The following is a 26,568-nucleotide window of genomic DNA, read 5'->3' as shown; positions in this document are numbered from 1 at the left end:
TAAAGGAGAGCCCCCTGTGGGAGGGGCCTGTGTTTGGAACCTAGGCTCATGATGAGCCTGAGATAAAAGTGGCATTGATCCATGCTGCTGCAAGAGGTCACTGACATGGTGCCATGGGGTCCCATGGTAGGTTGGGGGTCTGGGGTGGGGGAAGCTGTCAAAACGCTGATGAACATAGTTTATGACGGACTCAGACGAGACCCGGGGAGGAAAGCTGCAAGCTGGCGCTGGGAGGGCGGCCTTGGTGTCTGCTGTTCATTGCCAGGGTCAGAAGTTGGCTCTGTGTTTGTTCAACAGGATGGTAAAACAAAAACAAAACAAACAAACAAAAAAACGCGGGACAGCGCTGAGTGGAGGAGAACTACATTCAGCCAATGGGCATGAAAACGAATTTTAGCTGCTTTGTGCAAAAACCCTAGGTGTGCGGACGAAAGGGAGCCAGGCAGAAGGTTACAACAGGTCAGGAATAAATAACCACCAGGCGGAGGATCCCAGATTCCGTCCTTCCTTTTGTTGGATGAGGAGTGCCAGGCAAACGCGTCCACAAAGGCTTCGGAAGGAAGCGGCTCGCCTGTCCACACCCGGCTCCTGCCCCGGGTGACTATTAGGGGCCCCGGGGGGTGGCATAAGCCCGAGACCCAGGGGATCAACTCTCCCCGAAGGCCTAGCAGCGGGGACCCCAGAATAAGTCGGGGGCGGGCCCCGGCGCGGCAGGAGGGGGCCGGGCGGGCGGGCGAGCAGATCCCACCCCTTCCTGAAGGAAGCGCCCTCCCCGCCGCGACTGCTGCCGCCGCCGCCACCGCCACCGCCACCGCCGCAGGTCACAGCCCCTCGAGGCGATAGCGGCCCCGCCGCACCAGAGCAGGTAGGCGCGGCGCCCCCTCCCCTGCCCGGGCCCGTCGCGCAGCCGGGGGCGTCCGGCCCGGCCCCGCGCGCAGCCCGCAGGCGGAGACCGGGGACGGCGGGGGCTGCAGCGCGGCTGGGGCGGCTGGGTCCGCCCGGCTGCGGGGCCCTGCTCGGCTGCGGCCCCCTCCCATAGCGTCCTGGGCGCGGGGCCTCGCGCTCGAGCCCTCCGCGGGCGCACGCTTCCCGGCGAGTCCCGGAGTCTGTGTCGGCTCTGCCCCGCGCGCTGCGAACGCCCGAGCCGGCGCGCCTTGGTCCCAGCAGCCGCAGTGCCGCCAGCCCGCTCGCCCGCTCGCCAGCTGCGTCCCCGGCCCCGGCCCCGGCCCCGTCCTTTGACAGGTGTCCCCACCCCATCATCTCGTTATTGGGTGGACTCGGGTGAGAAGCGACCCCAAGTTTGACCTCCCGGTCCCTGCACTTTGCCGTTAGCCAGGTCAGGCTGGCTCGGAAAGCAGGGGATCCGGGAAGGAGGCACTAACTTGCTTTGCCCTGTGTACCGCCCTCCACTCTAAATGCACAGTCTTCTTTCCTTTCCTGGGTGCACACTTGGGAAGAAATGGGAGTTTTGATTTTTCGGCGGGAGGCCGTGGTAGGTGGGTTACCTAGGCTCTTTGGTAATCCGCTGCAATGAAAAGTGATTAGCTTTGGGTTCTGGAGAGAGTCCTTGAGTGGTTTTCCCCTCCTTAAATGAATCAAATGGAGAATGAGAGGGTTTTCCCATTTTAAATTCATACTCCTTTTCTCTCTACTAATTCCTTTCCTCCACCCCTACCCCTGCAGCACTTTATGATGTCCCAAACATTTCACTGATCCTTTTGGTCAGATTTAATCCGGCCACACCGCCTTTCACGGTCGGGCCAGGATTGTGACTGCATGTGGGAACATAGCTCAGGTAGAATGGAAGTGCATCTTCCCGAGTGAACCCATTCCGATGTCCTACATGCGAGGTCCTATTGGGGAACCAGATATACTAATGCCATGTTGAAAAATAAAACCAAACAGTTATTGGATCTAAAACAATAACAAAGCCTAAATGGCAAGATCAGTTTCTGCTTCTTTCTCTGCTTGAACCAAAGACATTTTAATAGTGCAGGGCTTTAACTCCATTCTGGGCAGCAGTTCATCGAAAGGATAGTTGAGTGTGGATGTATAAACTCCATCGTAGCAGTCATTAAACTGGCCTGCTTAAAGTTTTCTATCAAGGAAGAATTGTTGTAGGCTCATATATGTGACCTATCAAAGAATTTTAGTCTCAGCTCTCATGTATCAAATCCCAAACTTTTTCTTGTATGTGTTCTAGAGACTCCATATTTCCAGGATTAACTATAGTTGTCATCTATTAATGAGCTAGAAATGTGAGTTTAGTCTTCAAGGCATAAGCATAGGAATTTTAATGGTGCGTTCTTTATACATTATTTAATAAATGTTGCAAGTCCCCCAAGTTGGAAGCTTACAAACTGGACATGGTAAATAAAAGGGTAAAGAAGTTTTGCTAACAATAATGACTAGTTGATAGATGTTATGACATTCGCAAATATATTAACGTATTTGAAAAACACTTTAATGCATGTTTATTATAATCTGCCATTAGCTGAATGCAATCTGTTTGGATTATTTAAATCGGCATTTAAGTCTTCAGAGCAATTGCTTAATTCATGCATTTCTCACAAATGCCTTTTCCCTGTTGCTTTGTGGGGGGATAATTTGCTCTATGGAGTAATTTTTTTTTTTTTTTTTGCATGAACACAATAATGCGTTATATTTAGCCTTTGTTGTAGATCTACCACAATCATGTTCACAATGACCTTGCAGGGGTTTTTGTGCTCACCTTACCTGCTTTGCAGTTGTCAAGAGGGAAGGCCCTTTGCTTTACACTCTTGTCTATCTTCCTGCGTTGTCTCCCTTGTGACCCACACCTCTTTAGTACAGTGGGTCAGATTAGCAAGGCAGCCTGGAGTCATGAGAGAGGAAAAACTAGCTGGCCCCTGCAATCTCAGCCATTTGGTTTCACTGTAATCTGGCCATTTGGGATCAGTTCAGTAACCAATTAAGCAAAACAAACACTGACAAGATAATGTATTACTTCTCAGTCATCCGCTTTCACAGAAGAATCGGTAGCACTCAGAATCAGCAATACAGTGTGATTAGGTTCTGGTTAGGGTCAAATGATACGTATGCTGAAGTTCCCAAAACATTGTACAAAGTCCAAGTGTTATTGAATCTGGATCTAAGTTCATGAAAAGAGTAGGACTAGACACAGGTGTGTAATAAGTGTGTCCCTACTTTTTTGTTTGTTTTTGAGACAGAGTCTCACTCTCTCACCCAGGCTGGAGTGCGGTGGCACAATCTCAGCTCACTGCAACTTCTGCCTCCCGGGTTCAAGCGATTCTCCTGCCTCAGTCTCCCAAGTAGCTGGGATTACAGGCGTCCACCACCATGCCTGACTTTTTTTGTTTGTTTGTTTTTCTTTTTTTTTTTGTATTTTTAGTAGAGATGGAGTTTCACCATGTTGGTCAGGCTGGTCTTGAATTCCCGACCTCAATGGAACCACCCACCCTGGCCCCCCAAAGTGCTGGGAATACAGCCATGAGCCACCGTGCCCAGCCCCTGTCACACACGTCCCTGTGAAGAGAGTCCACCAACAGGCTTTGTGTGAGCAACAAGGCTGTTTATTTCACCTGGGTGCAGACGGGCTGAGTCCGAAAAAGGAGTCAGCAAAGGGTGGTGGGATTGTCATTAGTTCTTACAGGTTTTGGGATAGGTGGTGGAGTTAGGAGCAATGTTTTGTGGGCAGGGGGTGTATCTCACAAAGTACATTCTCAAGGGTGGGGAGAATTACAAAGAACCTTCTTAAGAGTGGGGGAGTGCAAAGAACCTTCTTAAGGGTGGGGGAGATTGCAAAGTACATTGATCAGTTAGGGTGGGGCAAAAATAAATCACAATGGTGGAATGTCATCAGTTAAGGCTATTTTCACTTCTTTTGTGGATCTTCAGTTGCTTCAGGCCATCTGGATGTATACGTGCAGGTCACAGGGGATAAGATGGCTTAGCTTGGACTCAGAGGCCTGACAGCCCTTACTTATTTTAACTATAAATTTTTACTCCTGGAGCTGATGGTGCCATGTATCCTTATATTTTTTCATAGTTGTTTAACTATTTTCGAACTTATTCATAAATTATTGGAACTTTAAGTTATTGTTATCACCAAATATCATTTCCTGGTATGTTTAAAAAAATTTTTTTTCCCGGTGTGTTTAGATTTTGAAAGACAACTTGTGGCAATGGAAAATCAATCATCATGCAAAGAGATTTTAGATCAGCTATTTGGAATATTTTGAGATAATTGTGAAATCTTTGGCAGTAGCCTTCAAATTCAGCCCCAAACTGTTCTGAGTCAAACCAGCTCTGGTAGGTAGGCTTGAAGCTCTTTCACCAAGTGAGAAATGAATATTTTCCTTTTTGGCATCTATAAACAGCCTGTTCCAGATCAGTGCTGTCCAAAAGAACTTTCTGCACTGATGGATGTGTTCTATAATCTGTCCAGTATGATAGCCATGAGCCACATGTGGCTATTGAACACCTGAAACGTGGGCTAGTGTAATTGAGGAACTGAATTTTAAATTTTATTTAGCCTTAATTAATTTAAATAGCCACATGGGGCTAGTGGCTACCATATTGGACAGTATAGTTCTAAATTTTCTCCCCACATTTCCTAGAGAGATAGCACTTAAGGGCAATTATCTTTTAATTAGAAAAAAAAAGTGGCAGTTAGCATTGATAATACTAGAATTGAGATTTGACTGCATAATCCTATTGCTATGAAAAACCACTTGTGAGGCCACGTGCAGTGTCTCATGCTTGTAATCCCAGCACTTCGGGAGGCTGAGGCGGGTGGATCATGAGGTCAGGAGTTCGAGACCAGCCTGTCCAATACAGTGAAACCCGTCTCTACCAAAGATACAAAAAAAATTAGCTGGGCATGATGGCAGGCACCTGTAATCCAAGCTACTTGGGAGGGTGAGACAGGAGAATGCTTGGACCCGGGAGGCGGAGGTTGCAGTGAGCCAAGATCATGCCACTGCACTCCAGCCTGGGTGACAGAGCTAGACTCCATATCAAAAAAAAAAAAAGAAGAGGAGGAAGAAGAAAAGAAAAACCACTTGCACTTGCTCTGAAGAAGATATTTTGTGGTGAAGTTCAACTCTACTCTAAAAACAGTTTCTCTTTTTAATTTCTATATGTCTGCTAGCCCCAATAATAAGCATCACCCAGAGTTGTTTAGATGCTTGGCCCCTCATGTTAATGTTCATGAACTGGAGCTTATTTGCTCTTTTGCACATTATAGATCATGTATTCTTAGAGTCAGTTTTTTTACGTTTCAATTTTTCAAGGGAGAGGAGGTTCAGGGAAAGGTAGGAAGTAGGTAGTGATGCACATCTCTCGCGTTCTTCCCTTGATTACAATCACAGAGACCCTGTGAAAAGTCTGACAAATGGGTACTCCTGGCTCCAGGAGCAGCTGAAGTCTCTGCCTCTGTTGGGCCCTTCTTGTCTGGTTTCTTTCTCTTGGGTTTCAAACCCAGATCCTCTTGCTCAAGTCCAGCCTGTGGAGATTACCAAATCCACTTAAGGTATAACCTACCATTATTTTTAGTAAAACCATAAAAATGGGATTTGATTTAGCATCAACCATGTTGTTGCCATTTTTAAACTAATTTGCTCTGATTAAAGCCATTATTTTGATCATGGAGAGGGACATGTTGTTAATTAGACTGTTTTACAAGACGCTGCCTCTCATGTTTCTTGGGTGAGTGATGCCCCTCACCCAGCATAGGTATCTAGGGTACTTCTCTCCAGGCCAGAGCTCAGGGTCCTGGGGGTTCCCCTCCTCTGGAAGGGACTCTCCCTCAATCAACTATTTAAACATTTATTGACTGTGTTTGTGTCAACTAAAGTATAGATTGAAATAACCCCCAAATTTTCCCTGTCTTGAAGGTATTAACACCCCGTGATAACATTTCCCAGATTAGTGTCCATCCCATAGGGTGATGGGGATGCTTGAATAAATGCTCCATGTATTCTTATTTATTTATTTTTTTTGGAGATTTACAATGCACAATAGCATGGTAAAGCCTCTGAGATGAGATACATATACTTATTTAACTTTTTATTGTTAGTGTTTTCTGTTCTTTTCTTTTCTCTTTTAGTAGAGACAGAGTCAGGCCAGGTGCGGTGGCTCACGCCTATAATCCCAGCACTTTGGGAGGCCGAGGCGGGTGGATCACAAGGTCAGGAGATCGAGACCATCCTGGTGAACATGGTGAAACCCCGTCTCTACTAAAAATACAAAAAAATTAGCCATGCGTGGCGGTGGGCACCTGTAGTCCCAGCTACTCGGGAGACTGAGGCAGGAGAATGGTATGAACCCAGGGGGTGGAGCTTGCAGTGAGCAGAGATTGCGCCACTGCACTCCAGCCTGGGTGACAGAGTGAGACTCTGTCTCAAAAAAAAACAAATAGAGACAGAGTCTCACTCTGTCACCCAGGCTACAGTGCTGTGATATGATCATATCTCACTGCATTCTTGAACTCCTGGCCTCAAGGGATCCTCCCACCTCAGTCCCCCAACAGCCCCCCAAGTAGCTGGGACTACAGGCGTGTGCCACCATGCCTGGCTGTTAGTGTTTTCAAAACAATTTTTCTTACAACACTTACTGTAGTATTTTTCAAATTACGTTTCTTGGGTCATAAAATCAATTGAACAGGTTAGGATCAGCATTTTTCTTGATGAAATAAAATGTGTAATAGAAGTGGTCACTGTGCATCCTTCTTAGTGAGGGTTACTAGTGTTTGATGAAACTTTGGCTCCTCCATGTATAACAAGTACCAGTCCACAAGGCAGTGGAGAGTAAGTGGTTAAGAGCACTAGAGAGGCCAGGCACGTTGGCTCACGCCTTAATCCCAACACATTGGGAGGCTGAGGCAGGTGGATCACTTGAGGTCAGGAGTTCAAGACCAGCCTGGCCAACATGGCAAAATCCCATCTCTACTAAAAATACAATATTTGCCAGGCGTGGTGATGTGTGCCTGTTATCCCTCCTCCAAGGAAAAAAAAAAACAAAAAACACTAGAAAAACAGGGCCCTGAACCCTTAGGTTCAAATCCTAACTCTGCGTCACTCAGTCCATATGTAATAAGCAGCATATATGCATATTTATTATTTGTATTATTATTACATAAGTGTATATGTGTATACTGGTTCATGATGTAAAATATTGCCTATGAAACTAGGCTTGGGATCCACTTCAGGAAACACTGACCTAAGACAAAAATAATAGCTAACAGTGAGTAACATTATTGCGTGCTTACCAAGTCCTCCATGCTGAATGCTTTGCGTCTGTTATCTTGTCTCTCACAACAGTCCTTTGATGTAGGTATTGCCATTATCCTGCAGTACCTACATCCCAGTAAGTAGTGAAGGCAAAATAGGAACCCCGGCAGTCTGGTGACGGCCCAAGCGTTCAACCACCTCACCTCCCATCTTACCATGTGATAGTGATACATAGATGGACATCTACAAAACTGTGAGGTTCAAAAATTGTAGAGCATTGTACAAGTACAGAAACAAGCTGATGCCAGTTATTTTCTGTATAAGAGGAGGCCTGATGGGTGACAGGGGAGTCACTTGCACATTTAGGCAGGAAGAGACCTCACTGCTGCCTGCCTGTGGTCTCTGAAGGTTAATATCCTTGAAAAAGCAGCCGTATGCCCAAAGAAATGTGCTTGTCCCAGAGACCGACTACAGATTGTGTCTCCAGAGCTGTCTTCCTTCCCTCCTAACCACTTCCTAACTTCTGCACACATTTGTTTGTACAAATAGGACAAATGGTCTAAATAGATACGTCCATCTTATAAATCTACTACTATTTACTATATCCTAAGTTGTCTTTTCAAAATCACCTCCTGCCCACAAGTGCCTCGTGACATAGTTTTCATAAAATAAATAGAAAACAATGTTGTTTTAAGAATTTCACATGACAAGAGAAGTCTTGAAAGTGAGGCTGGAAATATTTTTTCTCCAGTGCAATCTAGAAAGTAAAACTGATTTCATTTTGGAAGTAGATTTCGGTTTTCCTTAAAGGTCAAACTTAATGTAATTGGATCACTTGAAGTCCATAAACTTTGTCAGGTAGACTAGAAGAGGCAACAGCTTGCCATCATGCTTACTTTCCTTTAAAAAGCACAGAAGCTGTGTCTAACATGTGAAAAATTCTAAAGCTATTCAGATTTTGTTCAAGGCTGTAGAATCGTCCATCTCTGAGGACAGTGATCCAGACTCTATCTGTGGAATACAAAGGAGCAAGATGAACTGCCTTTGAGAAAACATTGAGAGTTGGGGAATACTTTTAGACAAGTGTAGACAAAGCTTAAGAAGTAACTGTGCTTAACTATGGCAGTATAGGAAATTAGCCCATTGTTTAAATGATGTTGTTTAACTCTGAAGCAATTATAATGAATTATAATGACAATCAACTGAATATAAACATAAAAATCTCCAAAAATAGCATAGCTTTACTATTCATCAAACATTTCATTTATTAACAAAGTAGATTTCTTACTCTTTTTTTACACTTATGATGACTTGACTGCCAAAGAAATATTTAAATGGCAATAAGTGGAAGTTTTAAAGCATAAATTAAAACTGTATGTAGCTAAAATTAACATTATGTATTTTTTACACTGTGCTGGTTGATAAAATAGTCTTTCAAGTTATTTTCATTCTGTTGATTCATGAGTGAATAGTGTTAATTAAGAAATGTTGATACCATTGTAATGCAATCCAAATAGAAATAGTATTTTTTTTTACTGAACTTGGAGTATTTGCAAGTTAAAATTAGAATTCTGTAATATAATCATCCTGGAATTTCTAATGGAAATATATCTCCTGGAATTTCTCCTGGAATTTCTAAACTCTAGTTTGCACTAAAACTTAAAGTATATTTATATAGAAACACTGATAACTAAAATATACCTATATGTAATAGCAGGAATATTAACTTGTGGGTGACATTTTTTTCTGCCTTTGTGGTAGTATGTTCCCACATACCATAGACTTCAAATGTATGGCATTTTGAAACATTTTCCAGTCTTGTCATTGACAGCACAGTGTTCACAGAAACCATATTTATCTCCTGTATTTTTAGCAGCTAATAGAATTGTTCTTGAGAAAGCTGATTATCTTTTCTATGACATTTTGATTGGTGTTTCCCCATTTTAATTTCAGCTTACATGTGGCATAAAATTGATTTATATGAAAAGGAGTGGCTTGCCATTTTATAACAAAATTTTCATTGTATATGTGTATGCACATAAAAATAAAGACGAAAATTCTCCATTAACTGATTCGCAGAACGATATAGTTATGATCAAATAGTGGCACATCGTGATCTTTTAAGATCAAGCCACTGACCCAAATCACTTACAGAGCCATAAATGTAGCAATTCAGAAATGTTACTTTTTATTAGCTATCGGACAATATTTGTGAATTCCCTAGCCACAGACTCTGGCTCAAAGTAACTTTTTTTTTTCACTCTTCTTTCTTGTTGATAACACAGGTTCTAACTTATTTTATCACATGGGAAATTAAAGAGGATTGTTCTGGATGATAACTTCTCCCCTGTTCAGTGTCTCAGAGTTAGAAAATGCCTTTGGAAGGCACGCAATTTATTTCTTAGAGTCTTGGCTTGACCACAGCCATCACGGAAGGATGAGACTCCATTCCACTTTGGCCTATGAATGTTTTATATTAGTTCTCGACATAATGTTTGCCCAGGCCAACTTAACATGACTGATGTTTTACCTTAAGGCTTACTTTAGTTTCATCTGGCTTCTATTTTGCTTGCTTGTTGCATATTTACCTTGCCTTTCCAAATAAATCATTATCTCTTTGTGTTTAGAAATTTTATTAAGTAAATGTTTTTGTCTTAGGGCATTTGATGGTTTTTCGATAGGAGTCAGCTATTTTGTAAATAAAGTCCAATTGGAACACAGCCATACCCATTGTTTACATGTTACCTGTGATTGCCACTACATGGACACTGAAGAGTTGAGTAACTGGAACAGAGATCATGTGACCCATAAAGGTGACAATACACTGGCTAGCCTGTTATTGACTGAATTTTTAATTTTGATTTATTCAAATTTTAATAGCCTCTGTGGCTACTGGACAGCAGTTTCAGATGGAACACAAAGGTGTGCTTTCCTCCAGGCCAGTTAACTATGTGATTTGGCTTCTTGTGCTGCCCTAAGATGCAGCACGCTTCCACTGGGTTCTTCAGACAGACCATTGACCTTTGCCCATGGCCGGCTTGAGCAGACCCTGGAGTGAAGAAGTTCTTGATGAGGTGCTACCTTGGACAGCACCACAAACCCGGAAGAGATGGCAAGCGAGGCAGGGGGCAGAGGTTCTCAACCATGGCTGCACAGTAAAATCATCTGAAGAACTCTACAATTCCAGCTGCGCCCCAAATCTATTAAATCAGAATCTCTGGGTGGGTCAGGGAGCTCAGACACCAAACTTTTTTTTTTTAAAGCTTCCCAAGTGGTTTCATTGTGCTCTACTGGCTGGGCAACATCACAGGTGAGCAAGGTAGCCCGTGTACGTCAGAATTCCACCATGTTATCACAGGCATGCGTATGGGCAGATGGGCAGGGAAATGGACACATGAAGGCCAGTGGACCCCTAGCTTAGCTTAACAGGAAGGCTGTGGTGGGGACTGAGCTGTTTTCCCACCTGGTTTCTCTAGCACCAGGGCCTATTTGCTCAGTAGGGCCAAAGTGTAGATTTGTGTGTGACAGGGGTGAGCTTCAAAGAAGGAAAAATGTAGGATCTTCCAACTCACACATCCAGTGCTTTCCACTTACATATTCAAAAACATTTATAGAACATGTTTTAATCCATTTTTGTGTTGCTATAAAGGAATACCCGAGGCTGGGTAATTTATAAAGAAAAGAGGTTTATTTGGCTCCTAGTTCTGCAGGCTGTACGAGAAGCATGGCGCCGGTATCTGGTTCTGGTGCGGGCTTCAGGCTGTTTCCACTCATGGTGGAAGGTGTGGGGGAGCCAGTGTGTGCAGAAATCACATACCGAGAAAGGAGGCAACCAGAGAGAAGGGAAGGAGGGGCCAGGCTCTTTTTAACAGCCAGCTTTCTTGGGAACTCATAGAATGAAAACTTACTACTGTGAGGATGCTACCAAGACATTTATGAAGGATCAGCCCCCATTACCTAAACCCCTCCCATTAGTCCCCACCACTAACATTGGGTATCAAATTTCAACATGAGGTTTGGAGGGATCAAATATCCAAACTATACCAGAGTGCCTACTGCAAGTTTAAGATATGCCACACTTATTCAGTCTAGTGGGGTGACCGCCATGTAAACATTTACCATACAGTGGAGTAAGCATGCTAATTGAGAGGCATCCTAGGGTACCATGAGAACACGAGGGGCAGCCGCCCTGGATAGATAAAGGGAGAGACATCATGTCGTGCTTTCCAGAGGTGGTGACACCCAAGCTGAGTCTTTTAGGATCAAAAAGAGTAGTCACGTGAAAAGGGGAAAATAAAAAGCAGATGCACACTGGGATGAGGCCATGACTGACTTTTCTGTCCCTCTAAGTCTGAACACTATAAGATAGCTCCTTCCTAAGGAAGACTCTCCCTGCTATTTTAGCAAACCTCATGAGTGTCCTTATTTTAACTGGCCTTTACGATTTACTCATTCATTCATTCATTCAAATATGATTTACTGAAGCATTGATATGTGTAGACATAATCTAGGTATTGGTGGTAGAGCGCTGAACAAAATGGACATTTCTGTCCTCGGGGAGCTTCATATTATAGTGGAGAAGACAGACCGTAGAAAAATAAATAGTATAGTGTATGCTGTATGTGCTATGGAGAAAATAAATCATGGTAAAGAATTTAGGGTTGCTGGAGAATGTACTCTAAGTCTCATTGCTGAATGAGGCAACCCCCTTCCATCCTTTCTCATCCCAACTCTTCATTCAACTCCCAGTCACTCCTGTTTATTTCTTAAAGAACTGACGATCTGGCTCCATGTCTTCCTGTACCTCCCTTTCTCCCCCAACTCTTGCAGTAACCTATGGCAATGACATCATCCTAGAGGGTCTGACCAATGAATTCAGCCTCAAACTCCATTGGACCTTCTTAACGTCTTCACCCCCACTAAACCATACCTACTCACTCTCAACCCTCCACCCAAACTCTTGTCTGGCTGCTATTTTTTTCACCTCAGAAATCTTAACCCCACTATCCCATTCTCTGAACATAACTGTGCATCCTTCCAGCTCTTTCATACCCTACTTCCTCAATCTCTTTTTTCATTGAGACGTCTAGTCTCTTGACTTCCCTCAGCTGCCCAAACTCTTTCTTATATATTCATCTGTATCTCTGTTTTCACAGGCTATAAAGAACTGCCAACAGTGGGTAATTTATCAAGGAAAGAGATTTCTTTGACTCATAGTTCTGCATGGCTGGGGCCTCAGTAAACTTAAAATCATGGCAGAAGGGGAAGCAGGCACGTCCACATGGCGGCAGGTGAGAGAGCGAGAGAGTTTATGAGAGAGAGCATGTGAAGGTGGAACTGTTAAACACATATAAAACCATCAGATATTGTAAGAACTCACTCACTACCATGAGAACAGCATGGGGGAACTGCGCTCTTGATCTAATCACCTCCCACCAGGCCCCTCCCCCAACACATGGGGATTATGGGGATTACAATTCTAGATGAGATTTGGGTGGGGACACAGAGCTAAACCATATCAGCCTCCTTTCCTCAGAGGATATGATATCCATTTTTCTTTGTGTTGAAGAGCAGTGCATCACCTGAACCTCTAATACCATCTCCTCTCACCTCCTTTGGGTCCGGGGCTTTTGCTCTATTATTATATTCCTCTCTTCTGTGGTCCTGTACCTCTCTCTGCTCTTTGCTAGCTCCTTCCCATCAGACAAGCATTTGCAAGTTTCTTCCATTCTAAAAAATAATTCTCCTGGGTTAAATAAATTAAGGTAGATCTCTACAATAGAATACTATACAGTCATCTGAAATATTGACGGAGTTGTATGTATCTCCAATAAAGAGACGATTACAAAAAGAAGTGAAAAAGTTTAAAGAGCTTTGTTAAGTGATTTCCTTTTTAAATTTTATTTACTTACATGTTTAATCCTTACTTGTAGTAAAATCCACATAACAGAATTGACCACCTTCACTATTTTTAAGTGTACAGTTCAGTAGTCCTAAGTATATTAACATTGCTATACATCCAATCTCCAAAACTTCTTTCGTCTTATAGAACTGAAACTCTATACCCATTAAACAACTCCCCATATCCTTCTACCCCTAGCCTCTGGCAACCATTGTTCTACTTTTCTCTATGAATTTAATTTCTCTAGATACCTCATGTAAGTGGAATCATAAGGTATAGTATTTGTCTTTTTGTGGCTGGCTTATTTCACCTAGCATAATGTCCTCATGATTCATCCATGTTGTAGTATGTGTCATAATTTCTTTCATTTTTTTAAGGCTGAATAATATTCCATAGTATATATACCACATTTTAAATCATTTTATTTTTGAAGAAAAATATTTTTGTTAGTATATGTAAATGTATATATTCATATGAATATATTACATGCAAACATGCACACATATATATTTGTGCAAAGGATTGCACATCAAATGTAACAGTGGTTATCTCTAAATTGGGGATTTTTTTTTAGTACTTCCCATCTTCTTCTTTATCACCATCTCTACCTTGTGAAGTATTTCCAATGAACACATTTTCCTGTAGTGAAAGCCAAATGAGACTACCCCTCCATGGGTCTTCATTGGCTGCAACGCCATTACCCCCGGGATGGGTCACTTGCCCACCTCTCTAGCTCACCTGTCACCACTCTCTGCCTTACTCATGATTCCCTGAGCGTGACAAACTCTGTTTCCTGCACACACAAGTGGTTGGGTGCCTTGTAGCCCTGCCCATGCCCTGGTATCTGCATGCAGTACTTCCTTACCAGCTTAAAGCCTTCACATCCCTGAAGATCCAGCCCAGGGCCATTGCCTCCTCGCTTGCCCACCACCTGCCCCAGTGCTGGGTTAGTTTCCTCTCTTTGGAGCTCCCTGGTTTCCTGTACCAATTTCCAGCTGCTGCACTTGTTTCCTAATTAATTATCTATGAGTTGCATGGGAGTGGGACTGTGTCTTCGTATTCACACCATCTAGCGCAGAGCCCAGCCAACAAGCTCAGCAATTTGGGGAGCCACTTTTGGTTGAGAGGGACTGAATTGCAGCATGCTCAGAAAGGCAGCTGGGAAAGGAGACGGAAGACTTGCTCTGGGGCCCTTCATTCCACAACACCCTGCTGCCCCTTGCATGAACAATGTAAATATTTTAAAATGTATTACATTTTATTAAAAATAAATGAGATGTTATTGAAAATAAATTTGATATTTAAATGATTGAAAAACTACGTTTTAATTTTTTAAGTAATTTCAGCTGTTTAGGAGGTACATGTCCAAGTTTGTTACCTAAATATATTGCATGATACTGAAGTTTGGGATACAATTGTTCTCATCATCCAGTTAGTAAGCATAGTACCCAATAGTTAGTTTTTCAGTCCTTGCTATCCTCCCTCCCCTCTCTGGCAGTCCTCATGTTTATGTCCATGAGTACCCATTGTTTAGCTCCCACTTATGAGAATATACGGTATTTGTTTTTCTGTTTCTTCATTAATTCACTGAGGATAATGGCCTCCAGCTGCATCCATGTTGTTGCAAAGGACATGATTTCATTCTTTTTTATGACTGTATAGTATTCCATGGGGTATATGTACCACATTTTCTTTAACCAGTTCCCCACTGATGGGTACCTAGGTTGATTCCATGTCTTTGCTATTGTGAATAGTCCTGTGATGAACATGAGTGCATGTGTCTTTTTGGTAGAAAGATGTATTTTCTTTTGGCTATATATCCAATAAGAGGACTGCTGGGTTGAATGGCAGTTCTGTTTCAAGTTCTTTGAGAAATCTCCAAACTGCTTTCCACTGTGACTGGACTAATTTATATTCCCACCAACAGTTCCTAAGCATTCCCTTTTTTCTGCAGCCTTGCCAACATTTGTTGTTTTTGGACATTTTGGTAATAGCCATTCTGACTGGTGGGAGATGGTATCACATCGTGGTTTTGATTTGCATTTCTCTGATAATTAAACCTTTTTTTTTTAATTTATTTTTTGAGACAGAGTCTCGCTGCAACGCCCAGGCTGGAGTGAAATGGCACAATCTCAGCTCCCTGTAACCTCTGCCTCCCTGGTTCAAGCTATTCTCTTGCCCCAGTCTCCCAAGTAGCTGGGACTACAGGCACGTGCCACCATGTCCAGCTGATTTTAGTATTTTTAGTAGAGATGGGGTTTCACCATATTGGCCAGACTGGTCTTGAACTCCTGACCTCAAGTGATCCACCCACCTTGGCCTCCCAAAGTGCTGGTATTACAGGCATGAGCCACTGCACACAACTGATTAAACCTTTTTTCTTTTTTTCATGTTTGTTGGCTGCTTGTATGTCTTTTCTTGAGAAGTGTCTGTTCCTGTCGTTTGCTCATTTTTTATTTGGGTTATTGTTTTTTGCTTGCTTGTTTCTTATAAATTCTGGATATTAGACCTTAGTTGCATGCATAGTTTACCAACATTTTCTTCTTCCATTCTGTAGGTTGTCTGTTTACTTTGTTGATAGTTCCTTTGCTGTGCAGAAACTCTTTAGCTTAATTAGGTCCCACTTGTCAATTTTTGTTTTTGTTGCAATTGCTTTTGAGAACTAAGTCATAAATTCTTTTCCAAGGTGTTCCTGAATGGTGTTTCCTAGGTTTTCTTCTAGGATTCTTATAGTTCGAAATCTTACATTTAAATATTTAATCCATCTTGGTTAATTTTTGTATATGGTAAAAGGTAGAAGTCCATTTTTATTTTATTTTATTTATTTATTTATTTTTGAGATGGAGTCTCACTCTGTTGCCCAGGCTGGAGCGCAGTGATGCAATCTTGGCTCACTGCAACCTCCACCTCCCGGGTTCACACTTGGGAGGCTTCCAAGTAGCTGGGACAACAGGCACCCACCAGCACGCCTGGCTAATTTTTTGTATTTTTAGTATAGACGAGATTTCATTGTGTTAGCCAGGATGATCTCGATCTCCTGACCTCATAATCTGCCCGCCTCAGCCTCCCAAAGTGCTGCGATTACAGACTTGAGCCACTGCACCCGGCCCCAGTTTTATAGTTTTATTTTTCTGCATATGGCTAGCCAGCTATCCCAACACCATTTACTGAGTAGGGAGTCCTTTCCCCATTGCTTATTTTTTGTCAATTTTGTCAAAGATCAGATAGCTGCTGGTGTGTGGCATTAATTCTGGGTTTATTCTGTTCCACTAGTCTGTCTGTTTTTTTACCAGTATTATGCTGTTTTGGTTACTGTAATCTTATAGTATAGTCCGAAGTTGGGTAATGTGATACCTCTGGTTTTGTTCTTTATGCTTAGGATTGCTTTGACTATTCCAGCTCTTGTTTGGCTCCATGTGAATTTTAGAATAGGTTTTTTCTAGTTCTGTGGGAAATGACATTGGTAGTTTAATAGGAATAGTGTTGAATTTGTAGATTGTTTTAGGAAGAACGGCCATTTTAATAATATTGATTCTTCCAATCTGTGAGCATAGAATGTTTCCATTCGGTTGTGTCATTTGTAATTTCTTTCAGCATTATTTTGTAGTTCTCCTTGCAGAGATCTTTCACCTCCTTGGTTAGATATATTCCTAGATTTTTTTGTTTTGTTTTGTTTTTTTGCAGCTGTTGCAAATGGGATTGTGTTCTTGATTTGGCTCTTACCTTTTTTTTTCTTTTTTTCTTTTTTTGAGACAGAGTCTTGCTCTGTCATCCAGGCTGGAGTGCAATGGCACAATCTCAGCTCACTGCAACCTCCGCCTCGTGGGTTCAAGCAATTCCCATGCCTCAACCCCCCAAGTAGCTGGGAGGTGTGTACCACCATGCCCAGCTAATTTTTGTACTTTTAGTAGAGATAGGGTTTTGCCATGTTGGCCAGGCCATTCTCAAACTCCTGGCCTCAAGTGATCTGCCAGCCTCAGCCTCCCAATGTACTGGGATTACAGGCATTAGCCACGGTACCTGGCCAAGTTTATAGGATTTTCTAAGTATAGATTCATACCATCCACAAAGAGAGATAGTTTGACTTTTTCTTTTCCTATTTATTATTTTCTTTCCCTTGCCTGATTACTGTGGCAAAGATTTCCGGTACTGTGTCAAATGGGAGTGGTGAGAGTGGGCATCCTTGTCTTGCTCCAGTTCTCAAGGGGAACGCTTCCAGGTTTTGCCCATTCAGTATAATGTTGGCTGTAGGTTTATCCTAGATGGCTCTTATTATTTTGAGGTATGTTCCTTCAATGCCTAGCTTCTTGATTTTTATCATGAAAGAATGTTGGATTGTATTGAAAGCTTTTTCCACATCTGTTGAGATGATCATATGGTTTTTGTTTTTAATTCTGTTTATGTTGTGAATCACATTTACTGATTTGCATATGTTGAACCAGCCTTGCATTCCAAAAGTGAAGCCTACGCGATCATGGGGAGTTAACTTTTTGATGTGCTGCTGGATTCGATTTGCTGGTATTTTGTTGAGGACTTTTGTGTCTATGGTCATCAGGGATATTGGCCTGTAGTTTTCTTTTTTTGTTGCATCTTTACCAGATTTTGTTATCAAGGTGATGCTGGCTTCATAGAATGAGTGAGGGAGGAGTCCCTCCTCCTTGATTTTTTGACTAGTTCCAATAGAATTGGTACCAGCTCTTTCTTGTACATCTGGTAGAATTTGGCTGTGAATACATCTGGTCTGGGGCTTTTTTGATCGGTAGATTTTTTTTTTAATTACTGCTTCAATTTCAGAACTTGATATTGGTCTCTCCAGAGCTTCACTTCCTGATTCAATCTTGGAAGCCTGAAAAAAAACACTACATTTCAATCTTTTTTTTTTTTTTTTGAGGCATAGTCTTACTCTGTCACCCAGACTGGAATACAGTGGTACAAACATGGCTCACTGCAGCCTCGACCTGCCTTGCTCAAGCCATCATCCCACCTCAGTCTCCCAAGTAGCTGGGACCACAAGTGTTCACCTCCACACTTGGCTAATTTTTGTATATTTTTGTAGAGTTGAGGTTTTGCCATGTTGCCCAGGCTGGTCTCAAACCCTTGGGCTCAAGGAATCCACCTGCCTGGGCCTCCCAAAGTGCTGGGATTACAGGCATAAGCCACTGTGCTCGGCCCTACATTTCAATCTTAATGATACTGGTCAATTCTGGTGCTTATGCTGGGTCGGGTGGGCAGGGCCTTCTATTGTGTTGGGCCCATCAGGTGTGTTCAATAAATATCTGTTAACTTCCTTAATAACCCTGCTAGTTCCCTATGATCAAACTTCTCTTCCTTAAATTCATCCACTTTGACAGGCTGGGACAAGAAGTATTTAAGGGCAAAGGAGGCCTCTATTATCATCCTCCAAGTCATGCGATAGTGACTAGCTGCTCACACTTACATGTATGTTTGACCTCGAACAGGACCTTTATGGGAAATAAAAAGAAATCAAAAGATCTGCTACTGACATGGCACCTACGGTGTTTAAGCACCTTAGTAAGTGAAAACTTAATGAATATTTGCTGCCCTTGATGTTGCCAGCTACGTCTGGTGAGGGGCAATTAATATCCAATCGTTCATAATAGTGGTTCACACTGACAAACTCAGAAAGGCCATCAAAATTTGATAAAACAAATCTTGCAAGATGGTGTAGTTAGGTAGTTTGAGAACATTTTCTGATGTATCAAAGGAAGATCTGTAGGCCTCCCTTAAGGGGCATTGAAGGGATAGAAGGAAAAATAGAAAACAGTTTTAATTACTGTAGAAGTGAACTGACTGGAGTGGTCTTCAGCTTCTCAGCCCATAAGGGTTTCTCTTGATTTTCCTTGAAAGAAGTGGCCCTATGTGAATGATTTACCTAGAGCATCTGAAATAATTTTAGGAAAAATATTGATTGATGACAGGACATTTCATGTTTGAAATGATACATTTTTTAGCTCTTGAATGAGTATGTGGTATATTGGCATAGGTAACCTGTACTCTTTGCACCAGAGTCACAGCCTCTTCATTCAACGTTGTCTTCATCCAAGATCAGGCCCTTTTTGTAGAAATCTGGCTAGTTAGTTCTGTTTTTTATATTGTTGTTTTCTTTCATTTTTGTCTAGTAGGCCAGAAAAAGAAGTAACAACGTTACTTGGAATAAGCATTAGACTTGCAGATGTAATATCAGCATTCAAGGCCTGGCCTAATCACCTGCTATATTGGCTGTGTGTTTGGACAAGTTATTTATTTAAGCTTAGATTTCCATTTTTCAGCAGTAAAATGTGGATATACTTGTCTTTCTGGCTCTCTAAACTGTATGTGGTTGAAAGTAGGGATCATGGCTCATCCACCATTGGAAACTCAATATATGGGATAGATCCTTGCAAGTAAGAACTCTGTAAATATTTGTTGAACAAGTAAGATTGATCTTAACTACTTTACAGGTTGTTTTGAAGAGGAAGTAGAATGAGAAGCAGCAGAGTGTAGTGTTAAGAGCACAGGTCCTGGAGTTAGACCCCCTGGGCCCAATTCTGGTTCCAGCATTGCCAGCATTGTGATGTTGGACAGGTTATTACTTTTGTGCATCTGTAAAAGTGGATCCTAGTACCTACCTCCTAGGGTTGTTGTATTAGTTGTGCCTGGCACATGGTAAGTGATATATATATATATCAGTCATTAATATAGTGCATGAAACGTTTTGCAAAGTGCTATTCACATAAAGGTAATATTTATTCCATGTGGTCTTGCCACTATTGGACACACCGTGAAGTACTTTCAGTACTGTGTCTTTCCCAGTCTTAACTAGTGGTAATTCCTTTCAGTTTCCCATTTTCTTCAGTCCAGCTAGTGTGTCTTTCACCTGGATCCATTTAATGACACTGATGATCACCTCGATGCAAAGTATGAGGTTCCAAGAAGGACTGAGCTTGAACTGACCTGCCTGGAACTTCTACCTACTCTCTTCTCCCACCACTTGCTATTTAGAAATAAGTCTGATAACGCCATGCATTACAAATTTTTAAGACAATGTTAAATAACCATGGTTTGATGTGTGAAAACCCTGCAGTAGTTTCCACATTGGTTTCCCTACCTCCTGTCTTTTGGCCACTGGAGCCTCGTGCGTAGGTCCTGCTTACCTTATCTTCCCTAAACTTCACTTTCACAAGGTTTCCCTGCATCCGGGAGCCCTCTTGAGTGACTACTTGTTTACAGGACCAAATCCAAGCTACAGGGATTGGCATTCAGGGCCACGTATAATCTGAACCCATTTTATTTGACCACATTTTTCTTCCAGTTCCTCGCTTATGTAGACTTTTACTGCCCACTGATGTGAACCATGTCCTGTCTTCTTCTGTTTTCATGGTTCCCACATTGAAATGCCCTCCCTGGCCCATTCTATTTATTTACATTTGTCCACAGCTTTAAGGCCCACTTATTCCATAAACCTTACCTTTTCCTAAACATTGACTGGCTTCCTCCTATATTTTTGCATTTGGTTATATTTAAGAGCTTTATTAGATGCCATTTTGTATTAATATCTTCTTGTTAAAGACTCAGACCAGGTTGATAATATTAAAATTATTATAAGCTTTCCAGTTAGGCATTTAGGAAAACTGTCCTTGTTTTGTATGTGTAAGTAAAAAAATAAATGAATAACATTTTTCTCTTGGCAGCTGTATTTCCACCTCACTGCGTGTTAAGTATAGCCCTAGAGTCCAGACCATATGCAGTAAAACAAAATAATATTATAGAGCAAGGCAGGGCTGTTACTATTATAGGAACCATAAGTATATATTTCTTGACTTTTTATGGGACCCATAAGTATATATTTCTTGACTTTTTAGAATACATGAGACTTGGGCTGTTTTAATATATCAACATTTCATCACTATTAAACCATGGATAGACTATTGAATTAAGAGCCAGAACCCCACCGTCATTTAAGTACATAGTGGGAATTCAGTATTTAAATACATAGTGGGAATTCAGTAAATGTGTACAGATTGAGTTGTGGCTTGTTTTGGACTCCTCCCTGATTTAGTCCGATTTGTACATTTCAAGTCATTTCTTTGTACTAATTTAGAATATCATCTAATACTGAGGTTTTATTAAATTTAAGAAATAATGAAATAAAATGTTGTTGCTAGAGTACAAACATATACATCCATCATTATAATCAACATCCTTTTCCTTTTCTTTCCCCCTCTCTGTTCCTTCTTTTTCTTCAGTTTTTTCACATCGATGGTTATTTGAAATGAAGACAGCAATGAGCTAGGAGCTGTATAGATGTGTAGATGAATGAAACATTGCCTCCTCTCTCTAAGAAATTACAGCTGAGCATAGCAGACATACATGTAAACAACTATGATCTACCCATATTATAAGACTGAATCAAATCAGGGTTAAATATTTACATAAGAAAACTTTGGGGAAATACAGAGAAAGGAATAGAAAGTTAGAAAGTATATAACTTATAATAAATCATCCTTACTAAGCTTCTAGTATGTGCCAAACCCTGCACTAGATAATAATTATGTGACTGCATTCCCATAGCAAATATTTGAGGTAGGTACATTAATCTGCTTTTCAAAAATAAATAAATTGGAATGCACTGTGATTAAATAAATTGCTTAAATTCAAACAGCTAGTAGAGACAGAGCTGGGATTCAAATCAACCTGTCTTAGAAGAATAAGTTCACAAGATCTATTGTACATCATGGTGACTAGAGCTAATGACAATATATCGTATACTTGAGCATTGCTAAGAGAGTAGATTTTAAGTGTTCTCACCACAGAAAAATAAGTATGTGAGATAATGCATATATTAATTAGTTTGATTTATCCATTCCACAGTGCATACATATATCAAAACATCATGTTGTACACCATAAATATACGTAACTTTTATTTGTCAATTAAAAAACAGCACACAACAATAAATCAACCTGTCTTTATGTCAGGATAAAAATATAGTAATTATGTAAATAAAAATGTTTCAATGGGTGCTTCTTTTAAATAACCACAGAGCTTTGCCTTTCCCTAGAAGGCAAAGCTTCTAGGTTTGCATTTCCCTAGAAGGACTTAGCCAGGATAAAAAGGAATAAGATGCAAAATATTAATATAAATAATAATAATGCTTAGAGGGAAAAAAGCAAAACCTTTTTAAGAAAACACCCTTCAGTTCTGAAGCTTCCCAGGTAGTGAAACACTAATTAAAAGAATAGGTAATAGCCAGGCGTGGTTGTTCACACTGTATTCCTAGCACGTTAGGAGGCCGAGGTGTGGGGAGGATTGCTTGAACTCAGGAGTTTGAGACCAATCTGGGCCACATAGTGAGACCCCATCTCAACAAAAACATCAATAAATTAGCCAGGCATGGTGGCATGCACCTCTAGTTCCAGCTACTCAGGAGACTGAAATGGGAGGATTACTTGAGCCCAGAAGGTTAAGGCTGCAGTGAGCCATGATCACACCACCACACTTCAGCCTGGGCAACAGAGCAAGACCTTGTCTCACAAAAAAAAAAAAAAAAAAGTAGAAACATTGAATGACTATGACTTATTTGGGCTTAGAGACCAATTTTATGTGCAGGTGTTTGCCTCAACAATTCCTTCTTCCAGATGAACATTAGAAACATTGTCAAATTCCAAATTAATCTCCTTAAGTTTTTCTATTGGATTCTCTGATATCTCTAAATTTGGCAAGAGAGTTTTCTTCACAGTATTCTATTAATAATTTACCATCCGGCCGGGCGCGGTGGCTTAAGCCTGTAATCCCAGCACTTTGGGAGGCCGAGACGGGCGGATCACAAGGTCAGGAGATCGAGACCATCCTGGCTAACCCGGTGAAACCCCGTCTCTACTAAAAAATACAAAAAATTAGCCGGGCGAGGTGGCCGGCGCCTGTAGTCCCAGCTACTCGGGAGGCTGAGGCAGGAGAATGGCGTGAACCCGGGAGGCGGAGCTTGCAGTGAGCTGAGATCCGGCCGCTGTACTCCAGCCTGGGCGACAGAGCGAGACTCCGTCTCAAAAAAAAAAAAAAAAAAAAAAACAAAACAAAAAAAATAATAATAATAATAATTACCTTCCAGGAACATTTATTCAAGTTTTTGTGTCTCTTAGTAGTTTTGTGGGGTTTGTTCATGTACATTTCTTATAGGTAGTCCTCAATATTTTATGGGTTTTGTTGATACTGTAAATCTGTTTCCATTTTTTTCTGTATATTTAAAAGTTGTTTGAATTTTTATCCTTTATCCAATTCATTATATGAACAGTCATTAATTCCAATAATATTTTAATCAATTCTCTGGTCTTGCTCTTGCAGATAATAATTCTATGTTATTGTAATTAGACCCCTTATTTTTGTTTCTCATCTTACTGAATTGGTAAAAATTGCCAGAATAGTGTTAATGATCACAGTAATAGTATTCATTCATCCTAATTTTGTTTAATAGGAAAGCTCCCCTTTCACCCCAAAGAATGATACTGGATGATAGTTTGAAAAAGAGAGATACTCGGCCGGCTGCAGTGGCTCACGCCTGTAATCCCAGCACTTTGGGAGGCTGAGGCGGGTGGATCACGAGGTCAGGAGATTGAGACCAGCCTGGCTAACACGGTGAAACCCCATCTCTACTAAAAATACAAAAAAAAAATTAGCCGGGCATGGTGGCAGGCGCCTATAGTCCCAGCTACCCAGGAGGCTGAGGCAGGAGAATGGCGTGAACCCAGGAGGCAGAGCTTGCAGTGAGCCGAGATCGCGCCACTGCACTCCAGCCTGGGCGACAGATCGAGACTCCGTCTCAAAAAAGGAAAAAAAAGAAAAAGAGAGATACTCATTATAGAATCTTTCTATTTCTCGTTTTCTTAGCTATTTTGTAAGGAATGATCACTGAATTTTATCAAATGTCTTTTGTGTTTGTTTGTTTGAGACAGGGTCTAGCTCTGTTCCCCAGGCTGGAGTGCAGTGGCGTGATCTCAGCCCACTGCAGCTTTGACCTCCCAGGCTCAAGTGATCCTCCCACCTTAGCCTTCTGAATAGCTAGGACTACAGGTGTGCAACACCACACCTGGCTAATTTTTGTATAATATTTTTTGTAAGGTTGAGGTTTCACCATGTTGCCCAGGGTGGTCTCAAATTCCTGAGCTCAAGTAATCTGCCCATCTCAGCCTCCCAAAGTGCTGGGATTGCAGGCGTGAGCCACTGCACCTGGCCCCTCAAATGTCTTTTTAACATCCTTTGAGTTGATTCTAAGGCTTTGACTCATTAATATATTATATGTTGATAATAACAACTATAAATTTTCTGGGATAAACTCTCCTGGGTCATGGTTTGTTTTTCTTCTAGTATATTGTTGACATATGCTATTTTCTATTTCAGATTTTTTTTTTTACCCATCTTATTTATCAGGGCAATAAGAATATATCATATGTAATTACATTTGAGGATCATATTGTACATCCACTTTTATATCCTGAATTTTCTGCACATATAAGCATTTTCCTATGGCATTAGAAATTCTTCAAAAACATATTTGAATGGCTGCGAATTAATTATAGGTACATTATAACTTACTCCTTCCTCTGCTTTTCATTGCTTCAAGTTTTTTTCTAACTTTCTGCTGTTATAAAATAATGCATAGGCCAGGTGCGGTGGCTCATGCCTGTAATCCCAGTGCTTTGGGAGGCTGAGGTGGGTGGATCATTTGACGTCAGGAGTTTGAGATCAGCCTGGCCAACATGGTGAAACCCTGCCTCTATTAAAAACACAAAAATTAGCCAGGTGTGGTGGTGGGTGCCTGTAGTGCCAGCTACTCAGGAGGCTGAAGCAGGAGAATCGCTTGAACATGGGAGGCAGAGGTTTCAGTGAGCCAAGATTATGCTACTGCACACCAACCTGGGTGACAGAGTGAGACTCTGTCTCAAATAAAATAAAATAAAATAAAAATAATGCAGAGATGAACATCTTTATATATAAACCTTTGTTCACATCTTGGATTGTTTCCTTAGTGTATTAGTTTCCAAGGGCTGCCACAACAAATTACCACAGACTTTGTGGCTTAAAACAACAGAAATTTACTCTCTCACAGTCCTGGAGGCCAGAAATCCAAAACCAAGTTGTCAGCAGCGCCTTGCTCCTATTGAAGGTTCTAGGGGAGGATCCTTCCTTGCCTCTTCCAGCTTCTGATGGCTCCTGGCTTTCCCTGGCAGCATTATTCCAATCTCTGCCTCTGTCTTCATGTGTGCTCCTTCCCTGTGTGTGTCTGTTTCCTCTCCTCTTTTGTATAAGGACATCAGTCATTGGACTTAGGTCCCACCCTAAATCCAGGAAGCTCGCTTCTGAAGATCCTTAACTAATTGCACCTGCAAAGCCTCTATTTCCAAAGAAGGTGACGCTTGGGGATTAGGCTTGGACACATCTTGTGGAGGGACATGATTCAGTCCAGTACACTTACTGTGAATTTGTGTGAGCAGAAATATGAAGTCAAGGATGGGAGCATTTTTAAGCTGCCTGATACTTATTACCCAGTTGTTTTCCAAAGTGTGTAAAAGCACCTGCTCATTTATCATCAATGGTATGGAGAATACCCATTTGTCTACCTCTTTACCTGCATTAAGTATTACCATTTAAAAAAAATATCTTTTCTTCTTGGTTAGAGTTAAAAATGGAAATTCATTATTTTAAAATGTCTTTAATAATTGGTGAAGTTGAACAAAATTTTTGTGTACTATGAACATTTGTAGTTCTTCTGTAAAATCTTTGTTTACATCTCTTGCCCATTTTTCTTTTGATGCATTAGTGCTCTTCTTATGGATACTACCATTATATATGAAGAATATTAGCCAGTTGTTTGTCATATTGCTTATAAGTATTTTTCTGGTTTGTCATTTACCTTTTAATTTTGCAGAATTTTAGCCTTCTGTGGTCAAACATATCAATATTTCATTGTTTTTTTAATGGGGTCTTGCTATGTTGCTCAGGCTGGTCTCCAGCTCCTGGGCTTAAGCGATCCTCCCACCTCTGCCTCCTGAGGAGCTGGGACTACAGGCATGCATCATCATGCTTAGCTATTCTTTCTTTATTTTTTAACCTAGAAAATGCTTCCCTATCCAGACATTAGCTAAATATTTGCCTAAGTTTTCTAGCCATGTTATAGTTTTACACTTTGACTCTTTATTTCACCTATAATGTGAAATAATAATTTCACATAAGGTGAAATAATTTCACCTGTAATGTGTGTGATATGAGTATCTAAATAGGTGGGTCATTTTTTCCCCCGTTTAAAAATTGATTTTCCCAGTACATTTATTAAATAATTCTTTTTTTTTTTTTTTTTTAAGACGGAGTCTCGCTCTGTTGCCAGGCTGGAGTGCGGTGGCGCTATTTCAGCTCACTGCAACCTCTGCCTACCAGGTTCAA

The 26,568-nt window shown here is 41.3% G+C and overlaps 1 protein-coding gene across 2 annotated transcripts in view; it reads left to right on the top strand.

The window, feature by feature from the left end:
- The first annotated feature begins 394 nt into the window (after window positions 1-394).
- Window positions 395-26,568, top strand: part of TMEM150C (transmembrane protein 150C) — an 87,914-nt gene continuing 61,740 nt past the window's right edge. Inside the window, exon 1 of one of the 2 annotated variants that reach the window (XM_050790180.1) lies at window positions 395-597. In XM_050790180.1, the coding sequence (XP_050646137.1) occupies window positions 518-597 (80 nt within the window). In that variant the 5' untranslated portion in view covers window positions 395-517. Of the gene's footprint in view, window positions 598-739; window positions 866-26,568 lie in introns of those variants that run through there. The other variant, XM_050790179.1, reaches the window with a different exon arrangement.

This window comes from Macaca thibetana, chromosome 5 (genome assembly GCF_024542745.1).
Source record: "Macaca thibetana thibetana isolate TM-01 chromosome 5, ASM2454274v1, whole genome shotgun sequence".
Lineage (NCBI taxonomy): Eukaryota > Metazoa > Chordata > Mammalia > Primates > Cercopithecidae > Macaca > Macaca thibetana.
Note: the sequence above shows the minus strand (reverse complement) of the source record. Positions and strands in the feature narration are given on the sequence as shown.